The 10,047-nt window shown below is 42.6% G+C and overlaps 1 protein-coding gene across 2 annotated transcripts; it reads right to left on the reverse strand.

The window, feature by feature from the left end:
* Nucleotides 1-1,117: 1,117 nt before the first annotated feature.
* MIX23 (mitochondrial matrix import factor 23) lies at nucleotides 1,118-9,729 on the reverse strand. Of its 2 annotated transcripts, XM_010165261.2 has the most exons (4): nucleotides 9,607-9,729; nucleotides 8,926-9,072; nucleotides 5,013-5,072; nucleotides 1,131-1,419 (listed from the first exon to the last, which is right to left on the reverse strand). In XM_010165261.2, the coding sequence occupies exons 1-4, from the start codon at nucleotides 9,715-9,717 to the stop codon at nucleotides 1,369-1,371; spliced, it is 369 nt and encodes a 122-aa protein (XP_010163563.2). In that variant the 5' UTR covers nucleotides 9,718-9,729; the 3' UTR covers nucleotides 1,131-1,368. The 2 variants fall into 2 exon arrangements, with proteins under 2 accessions (XP_028940159.1, XP_010163563.2); XM_029084326.1 differs by lacking the exon at nucleotides 5,013-5,072 and having other exon boundaries at nucleotides 1,118-1,419.
* Between the last annotated feature and the right edge of the window lie 318 nt (nucleotides 9,730-10,047).

Here is a 10,047-nt window from a genome sequence, read left to right on the forward strand (position 1 = left end):
GGGGGGGCAGGGAAAGGGGGAAAAAAAATGAAGTTTGAACATTTGGATTTATATCCTCAAAGACTTCAAATATATTTCTGCCTCATTCTCAAAAAAAGTGAGACTAAATACTGCCTAAAAATAAAGGCCACCAACTAGTTTGAGTCTCAACTGGACAAACAACTAAAAAACAGATGGTGCTGCACAGATTGTTGCCAGCTTTCAGTAACACAGGTACGTTCCTCCATTTACTTCCCACTCCCCATACATGCAGAGCTTTTAGGGATGCCAGAGTACAGTCATTTCAGCGCTGCTACCGAATTCCGAAGTGTTTGCAAGATGGGGCCTGCACTTTTAAGGATGTGTTCAAGTTCCATGTTTCTTAAAGACTTACCACTAAGTAATAAAAACAGCTGGTAATCAAGCAGACCTTATCATTTGACTGTCAGCCAATTAGAGCTAGTGAAAAAATACAGGTATAATTACAGCAATTCTGCTTTCCTTCTACTTACCCACTTTTAAATGCTGTGTTACTGCAGAGGTGTTGCATTTACAGCTTTCTAAATACAACACTATGGCCAGAATCAACAGGAAAAGGTATGCACTGCTAATTTCTCAGTTCAAATTCGATTTGCCTATAGAATTAATTTTAAAAGTTCAGGAGGGTCAAAATAGGATCAGTGGATAGTTAACTGTCTCATTCCTGAATGAGAAATATCTTCATCTTCAACCCAAAGTGGTTTAAATCAACACCACGTTCCCTATTTAAAGACAAAATCCAGAACCTGGTAGGACAGTATGCAACAGATGCTGCCTGTCAGCATCATGGGAACAACGGCATGGCCAACCTTTATCCACGCGCAACTCCGAACCAATGCTAGTTCTAGTGTTGAGCCGTTCAGAACAAGGCTGGGAGCTTCTTACTTTCAGGGATGCTGAACCCACTCTTGCTGATCATTCTGCAATTTTTATTTCCTTTCAGATTTTAGTAGATTATTCACACAAACACACCATGTTCTCTGATATTTTGGCAAGCATCAATGCAGGGAGAGCCCTGCCTGCCCTGCTCAGAGCTGGTTTTTACTGTCTCTTCCCCTCTAGGACAGCTGAAGTTGTAGAAGTTCAAGAAAGATGCCAGTTTCACATTCCATTTGAAAATTATTTTAATACTATAAAACTCATTTGTTCACATATTTTGTACAAAAGATGAGTTGTTTTCTTTTAATTATGGGAGAATCATTTCAACCTTGAGATTTCAGCTAAGTAGGTCCAAAACAAAACAAGACTGGGTTCTACTGGTTCTGGAGGGTCCCAATACAGCTCACCCAAGGTCTCTTTCCAGTTTGGCTCTCACAGTTATGGACCACCTTGATGGAAAATTACCCCACATCATTGACTCTTCGGAGGCTTGTAGTGAATTCGGCAACGCTCATTAAATACCTGAGACACCAAAACAGAAGAGCAAAAGCGAATCAGCCCTCATTGAGGAGATGATCAGAACTTCAGTGCTCATTCAGGCACATATCTCTTCACGTAGCACCCATCTCAAGCTGCCCAGCCCTGCTGTACCAATCAATGGTACTTACCAAGGCATCTGTCTCCATTCACCTTCTCTCCTGGCTTTAGTGAATCCAAAGTTTGCAGCCTGATGCTGGGGAACTGCACAGCACTAAAAGTGTTGTCCCTGAGATAAGGCAGGCTCATAATCCTGGTAGTCAGTTAACCTCAAGGATGATGATGCCTTTTCTTTTTTTTTTTTTTTTTTAAAAAAGAAGGGAAATTATCAGTGGAAGGCTCCTGACCAGCTCCTTTTGCTCCATTAAATTCAATCTGGCATTCAAATTTGGACACTGAATTCTTCTCTTTCCTGTTCAAACACATTTTACATTGTTGGGACAGGTAAAAAGAAGTGCAAGGGCTCTTGGAAGCCACGTTCACACTTTTAGTTATCTGACCACAGGCACTGATGCTGCCAGCCCTCCTACTGCAAAGGGCACACTGCTCTCGCCTCACTCACCTCTGGCACCTTCTCTGGGTAAAATTTAGCACGCAGACCTAGGGACTGAAGATCATGTTCATTTAGCTTGAACTGCAGGTCTTGTCAAGCAGACTGCTTGCCCTAAGGAGGGCCAAAAAATGTGACTATTTAAAGTAAGGCAGTCTGAAACAAAAGCACAACACGTAGGCTCACACCAAAGTGCTCTTTACAAGTGATTTAGTTATTTATCGTTTTGGCTCCAAAAAGTTTGTCCAGCACATGTCCTGAAAAGTGACACGAGCACCACCTAGCACCAAGTCGAGGCACTGGTGGTGATGAGCTCCCCCACCAAGCACTCCTGCAAGAGCACGTTTTCCAAGCTGCCCAGGGACTTTTCAAATCCAAATGCCTGTGATCCTCGGGATATCATTTTGTGAACTCTCACATCAGCTTCACATGCAAAGCGAGTGGTCTTGTAATTTTGGGGAAGTTATGCATCACTTTATATAAATACATTATTTGAAACTGTATCTTCCTAGAATCTTCTACTTCTACAGCTGATCTCCTTATTCAGAGTTCAGAACCTGCAGCAACTTCATCAAAAGTGAAGTTTGGGGCATGCATTAGTTTTAGCATTGATTCTTAACAATTTTTGAGTTATTTTCAACTTATTTTCAAATTTAATTTACTTTAAGAAACAGCCACGTATTACAAAATGCTTCATATTGCAGAAAACAAAAGTTGTGATACAGTTTCTTTCACACACTCACAGACAGTCTGTCCCATTACGTTACCACATGCAATGGACACCTCTGGAAGAGTTAAGAGTATGTAAAGGTCTGAGATCAGAAAAGTGATAGAGGTTTAGAAATGAAGAGCCACAAAGGCTTCCCATTCAGAAGCATTTAAATACTAAGCAAATTGCACCACTTTTGTCCATTGTCTGTCAAAAACATTTTAAGGGCATGTATGTCTTAAAGGGTCTGGAAATACATTCTAGAACACTGTAAGGGTCTCTTGCATCAAACAACACACCCACGTGCTATCATGCAAACTTTTAAAGCATCTTCAACAGTAACTCTGCAGCCTATGCAAGGAAGCTCAGTCTTACTAACACTGCCTCCCACTTTCAGGATCATTGATCCCCAGATCTCAGGGTGTTACTCAGGCCACTTAACTGCACTGATCTACCTGTGAAGTGTTATTCTCATTTTTCAGAGAGGAAAAACAGTGCCTGAGAAGCTTTAACATCCATGTTACTATGCAGAAGTTTGATTTTGCTCTTTTACATATTAACGCAAAACACTCCAACAATAAACTCCAGAGATGCTGTACAGAGACTAATACAAGTGTTTTGTTTTGTAAGTCAATTGCTTGTTTGGTACCAGCCAAACAAAATTCCGCTGCATGCATTTCTATGAAGCAGCATCTTTCTGTGCGCCGCTATTGCTACAGCTGCTCAGAGTAAGTGTTTGAAAAGAACTGTTTCCTAATCAGATTTTTCCAATCAGTTTTCAGTTGGTTAGGGTTAATGGAAATACCTAAGTGTACTTTCCAACTAAAAGTCTGCAACACTATAAAAGAGTGGAGGTCCTCACCTGCAAACCAATAAGCACTTCCATGTAACAAATTGCATCTGGTCCACAACTGTCAGTAGGTCTAATTCCTTCAGTGAAATATTTTGACAGGCAGCTAAATGAGACATTTATGTCTATATTCAGATGGAGGCAACAGCAGAGCTGGAGATAAACCCCAGAAATACTTTTCTTTTCAAGCCCTACTTTAAACACTAGCAGGCTAAGATACCCCTGCACCACCATGCATACCTCACTATTTCTAAACAAAATGTTCTCCATCTTCAGGAAGAACTGGACATGTCTGTCTCTCGCAAAAGTGATGCAGCTACAGGAAATCACTGGAATCAGTGCTAACTTTGGTGCCAACTCTGGGCTTCAGAATGGAGACAGTGTGGGGCAGGTCTTCCCTCCACCCCTTTTAAATAAAACTGATAGCAGAGTTGCCATAAAATGTCTGCCACTGGTGGTCTGCAGCATGTTGTTAAGGTTGTAGTGTTGCTTAGTCACATCTGAGGTGGCTTTAAATTAATTAAGCTTAAGGGCATGATTAGCTTTCTTAAACAGAACAGAGGCTGTACTGACAGCAGAGCATACCTGGAAAAATATGTAGATGCTCATCTAATTAGCCTGCACTGAGCTGTACTGTGGTGACCAGACCTCCAAGAATACACAAGCTGTATTGCATTTATGCTGATGCAATCTAGAAGACTAAAAATCCTGAAGCAGAGATTTAAAAGGGAGCTGCAGCTAGTACTAGCTATTTGCAAAAATCCTTTTTGCATGTAGAGAGGGAAAGATGTTCTCTAGACAGTCCTGAAAGCTGTGAAAAGCTACAACAAACCAGAAAAGGATGCTAGATGTGAAATGCCGCAGTGACAGAATACAGGCACCTCAGAACTTAAGCTCAGTGTTAAAATCATGTTACAACAAGATAAGTGCCTGGGGCCATCAATCCAGAGGGGGATCTGCTGACAGAGGAGAGAAACATCAAGCCTGCCCTTTGCACCAGGGAGCATCAGTCCAGGCCTGCAGAAGCTCCATCAGGAAAAGGTTCACAGCCCCACCCTCCTCTGGCCTCTGCTTGCTCAGAAGAGTGATCAGTACAAAATGCAGCCAAATTTAAAGACTCATCCCTCTGACATTCTTAGAAGCCCAGCAAAGCTTTTCAGACAGGCCACCACGGAGAAGTCTACAAAGTCCTTAGCCACTGGGCAAGGCAGAGAAAGGGATTTACACAAGGAATACTCCACAGCCCCCCCTCCCCACTAAATCAGGCACTTTTCTTTCCTTTGCAGTGCCACTGAAAAGCTTTGATCTCCGCATCCAGAACTGGGAAAGTGACTGACCTGAAACATTTCCCCCAGTCCTGCCCTCACCTATTTCTAATTAAGCTGCCTCATAAGGCACCACTCCCACACCTCCAGTGCAGGACTGTCTGTGGGCACAGAACATCATCACTATTTTAAATGACTGAGTACCTTCCAGCTTCTGTCGTTTACCACTTCTTCAACATTCAGCTCCGACTGCATCAATTTCAACTGCAGAAAGTAACAAATAAAGAGGTTATTGTTAAACAGGCCTCTCTGCAGCCTTCAGTATTTACTACCATTGCAACTTTCTAGATCACAACCCCAGTACCAGTTGCACATCTCTCCGATGGCGCAAACTGAAGGGCATGATGCGTAACCATCCTGAAAGCCTGGCCCTTCCATTCGGCCAATACTCAGGGCAGACTGAAGTCTGCAGAGGCACAGTGAGGGCAGACTCACAACACAAGCCTGGCAGAAGTAGCTCCTGATTACTAATGCTCCATTCTTAAATATTGCCCACCAAGATTTGCTAGCAGTTAACTGATTAACAGCTTCACAGACAAAAATAACTATGCCTAATTCAAGCACTCGGCCTGGGGAATGCCAGTGCTGGGGTTAACTCTGCAGCGTTGGGTTGTCATTCTCCATAGGTGCATCATCAGAGTCAGAGAGGGAGCTGGCAACAAAGCTAGGACTGCACACAGGTCTCAGATTCTGGATTTAGAATTGAGAGATCTTCTCTGCTTCCTTTGCCATCTGCTCTGTGCACTGACCAAAAAAGGGTCTACAAGAACAGATCATATACGTTCATGCTCTCTGAGTCAGTTAATGTATGATCACAGTAGGACAAGCCAGGTTTACACAGATGCAAGAGCTCCAGCAAGAACTACCACAATATGCAGTTCTTGAGCACTCACTCAACTCATGAGAAATGTAAGAATTTCTTAATCTCACACCTAGTAGTAACTCCAAGGGGCAGGTGTGACAGTTGTGTTCAGGTGACCCGCAGTAATTTGACCCTGCTACCAGGCCCTGAAGCAACCGTAGGAGAGATAAGAACCATCTGCCATTTTTGCCTACATTTAGAATGTATTTTTGTTGGGGTCTTTAACACAGCAAAGGATCAGAGTTTATCCATTTTAAATACATGGTTCCAATTGGAGAGCTGGTGAATAGATGCAAGCCAAGACAGCAAACCCATTGAAAACCTTCCAAGTAACATGTCCTGACACACACAGCTACTACAGCTGTTGGAAGGGCTTTTACCTACTCAATAGGACCCCAAAGTATTTGAAATAGCATCCAGAGGGTGACTAGATGACCAGGATTAGTCTCTATACAATAACCACTCAGAAGATCTTTAGCAGTTCAAAGAAAGGTTTTTCCTGCTGGAAGATGTGAAGAGGTTTACAATCATCTAGACTGTCACTTGCCTTTGACATCACACCTAAGCAAAACTATTATTTTAGCTTTTTCCTAAAGCCTTTTCCTTTAGCCAACTCTAGTTGTGGACTTGAACAGCAATATAGTGTCAATCAACACAGCTATACAGGGGCTTTGTTGTTGTCACTGTTGTTTTTAAAACATCCTCTGACATTTTAACAAGCCTTACTAATTCACTCAATAAAGCTAATAATCATTATGCTGCATGTTTTGGACTTCTGGAATGTATTTAGTTAGATATTTTATGATACTTCATTCAAGTAAACCAAGACGATGACAAATTAAAACAATAATCAAATGACGTTTTAATGTAAGTGGATTAAAAGAATTGGCTGCTAGACTGACACTGCTCCAAGTTTTCTTATTCAATGATCCAGAAGTAACAATTTTGGATAAACTCCTCCAATTTGTACCATTAGCTGGATGAGAGAAACACAAATAACAAGAGAAAACAGATCTGTATTGCAACCAAGTGCATATACCTTTGAAATGCATAATCTTAAATGTAGGATGTGTTCACAGAATCACAGAATGGTCAGGGTTGGAAAGGACCTCAGGAGATCATCCAGTCCAAGCCCCCTGCTAAAGCAGGTTCCCTACCCCAGGTTGCACGGGAAAGCATCCAGGTGGGTTTTGAACATCTCCAGAGAAGGAGACTCCACAGCCTCTCTGGGCAGCCTGTTCCAGTGCTCTGTCACCCTCACTGTAATCAAGTTTTACCTTAAGTTTGCATGGAACTTTCGGTGTTCTAGTTTTTGCCCATTGCCCCTTGTCCTGTCAAGACAGCTTATTTGAGTTGTAAAAAACCCACAACTCTCACAGAGAACAAAAAAAAAAAAGCAAGGGGATGACACCTCATAAAGTCCAAGTACAAATCTGAGGTCATCTCATCAAAAGATTTCTGGGATATTTTCAAATCATGGATTGCTTTTAACATTTGAAATCACCTCCAATTATTAAACATTATCATTGTGATCCTCTTAGTGGTTTCGGTGATAGGATTCGGGCTCAGTAACTGAACACTTTAAAGAACTGGCTCTGCAAACAAAATTTCTAGAAATTTTGCTAAGCTACCATTCTAGTTTTCCAAACTAATATGGAAGTTTGTTAGTAGTTCCATAAATGAGGCTTTAAGAATAAAACCACTCGCCTGCCACCTGGTTTTTTAAATCTGAGCTCACGACAGAGCACTTCTCTGAAAAGCACATGAACAAACAATTCACTCACTCAGTGCCTGGGAAAAAACAGATGCTCGAGTTCAAATGATCCCCTCAGGAAGCTCTTTCACTACAACTGCATCAGCATCCAACAGCTCTTTGAAACGGGGCTACAAGCAGCTCGTCTTGGAAGTACAGGGGTTAAGTGGATATTGATATTCAACACCACAGAAGTAAAATTTCAAGACCCATCTCTTCATGTCTCATACTGTTGCAGCAGGGAAAGCCATACCCAGGATATAGGACCATATATATATATATATATATATATATGTGATAGAGGGATGTCTGGCTGTTATGAACTCACTGTTATATTGGAAACTCAAAGGCACTGGTTTAGGAACCCTGGTTAGATGGTCTTTAGCAGAGGAAGGCTCACTAAATTGCTGAACACAACAGGCACACCTGGCCAGTGTATGCAAAAAAAGCAATATGCGAGCAGTCGTTTGGTACGTGCTGCAAGCACATGGCAGGGAAAAAAATGTAAAGTGAACACGAGCCATATGGAGCAAGTCTGGAAGATAAATCAATGGAACAGTTCACATCCCTGCTCATCTGCACTCCTAGAGCTACACATGTACTATCCTTTCCCCTACAAAGGAAGCCCTGCAACGGGGGCAACAACTTCAGTGGGGTTCCCTTCTCCACTTTGGTTACTCCATCTAGATCACCCCCGTTCACCTCCGGTGAAGTACAATTTCCATCCAGAAGCCAGAAGGTTGACAGGGCGTTTGTACATTAAAATTCCTTACACAAACCCAGAAGTCTCTCCCACACCATCACAAGGTACTAAAAAAATTAATCCAAGAAATGCCAAATAACAAAAAAGTTGGTTAAGTGGAATTCAAGGTTGCCTGGCAGCTCCTCATAGAGGACAGGAACTCCAATTAACACACCAAGTAAGAACAATGCTGCTCAGGGTGATGGTGAAAAGGGACAGCTTTAAGGCTGCGTAATTGTGCTGTGCAAGAGACATACACAAAAAACATATTTCATTATCTTCTGGTGTTTGCACCTTGGCACCCATACTTGCTGTTTGCAGATATACCAGTTTTACAAGATTTTGAAAAGGCAAAAATGAACCTTCAGGTGTTCTGAGAGGACTAAGCAAGCCCCAGGTAAGTTGTACGCTAAGCGGTGTTGGTCAGTGAAGGCTGGAGTCCACCACAGGGAAGTACACATCTTTTTCTGTGGAATTTGTGTCATAGGATCTCAGAAAATGCTCCACTTGCAGGATAAAAGCAGCTCTGTCTTGAGAGCTAGAGGAAGCAGTTCTCACAAACCCAGCCAACAAGAACCTGGGAAAAGACTGCCTGAGTCAGGATCCACTTCGGGTTCTCTCCATCACACTGGTCTTTCCGTTTGGGAAAGATGCCTTCTTCTTCCTCTCTAAGCGATCTCTAAAAAGCTGCACCACTCACCTTTGTCTGCTCTTTCCTGAGTTGCTTTAGTAATGCTACGTCATCCTGGGCCTTTTCCCTCTCTTCTCTGAGAGTTTCCACTACACTGGAAGTCTGAGCGATGCAGTTTTTGATGATTCTCTCTCTGCTGGTGTGAGCATCCATCAGCTAAGTCAGGGGAGAGAGAAAGTCACAACAACTAGTTCAGCAGAGAATAAAAACCTCCTAGCTACAAGTTACAAGAAAGGCTTTCTGAAGTCAAGGTATTGCTGTGCCTACAGAAATCCCTTTGACTCTGTAATCTACACGTTGGAAGTAACGCTGCTTTGAGCGGCCACCAACCTGACCAAAAGTCAAAGATAAACATGAGCAGGAGCCTTGTAAAGCAGCACAAAAAGCATGCCAGCACCCATTTTTAAAAGAAAGAAGTGGACTGGGCTAACGCCATCCTCTGAAGCCTGCAGTGCACCTCGAAGGATCGCTACTGCAGAACAAATACGTTCCCTGTGTGGTTTTAAACTGAACTGGCCGTTACACGCACACGGTTTAGATGCGTAGAGGAGTCGAGCACGCCAGTCACACATACATAAAGCACGACATATCAAGGCAGTGGTTTCCTTCGAAACTGAGGACGCTTTACTGGCCCCTGCACGTAATAAAACATCAGGAAATGCACTGAGAGTCGAAGGAGTGCAGACTTACAGACTGGTACAGCTCTTTACACGTCTGTCCGGCATCGATCTTCCCAGCAAAGGAAGCTGTTGGAATCGTAGTGTTTAATTCATGGACGATTCTGTCATCGATTGTCCTCATCACCCTGAGCAATTCCTGTATTGGAAAATATATAAAATAAAATAAAAATCTGTGCTCATATCTCTGAGAAAAGATTACTGCAAAAAAATTTTGCACGGGTAGGTTTTTTTAAATAGAAAATTAAGTAGATTGCTTACAAACAATGAAAAACCCCACCAAACTAGCAGTTTCCGCATGCAGGAGTAGGTGCTGCAAACCGACTAGTCTCCTTAGCAGCAAGGGACAGAGGGGTAGGAGGAGAACTAGTCAACGCCCAGTAACTACCATCATCCTGAAGACTAGTCAGTGCTGTGTAACTGCCATCCCCTCACAGACTAGTCAGTGCCAAGT

Source organism: Antrostomus carolinensis, unplaced genomic scaffold (assembly GCF_000700745.2).
Source record: "Antrostomus carolinensis isolate BGI_N321 unplaced genomic scaffold, ASM70074v2 Scaffold54943, whole genome shotgun sequence".
NCBI lineage: Eukaryota > Metazoa > Chordata > Aves > Caprimulgiformes > Caprimulgidae > Antrostomus > Antrostomus carolinensis.

Bases quoted from the DNA above. Each gene is read 5' to 3' on its own strand.
- MIX23 (XM_010165261.2), bottom strand. From the start codon at position 9,717: ATGAGGACAATCGATGACAGAATCGTCCATGAATTAAACACTACGATT. The intron at 9,073-9,606 runs GTAAGTCTGCAC...CCCCTGACTTAG, and splicing joins GTAAAGAGCTGTACCAGTCT to CTGATGGATGCTCACACCAG. The intron at 1,420-5,012 runs GTACTCAGTCAT...TTGGTGTCTCAG, and splicing joins TAAACGACAGAAGCTGGAAG to GTATTTAATGAGCGTTGCCG.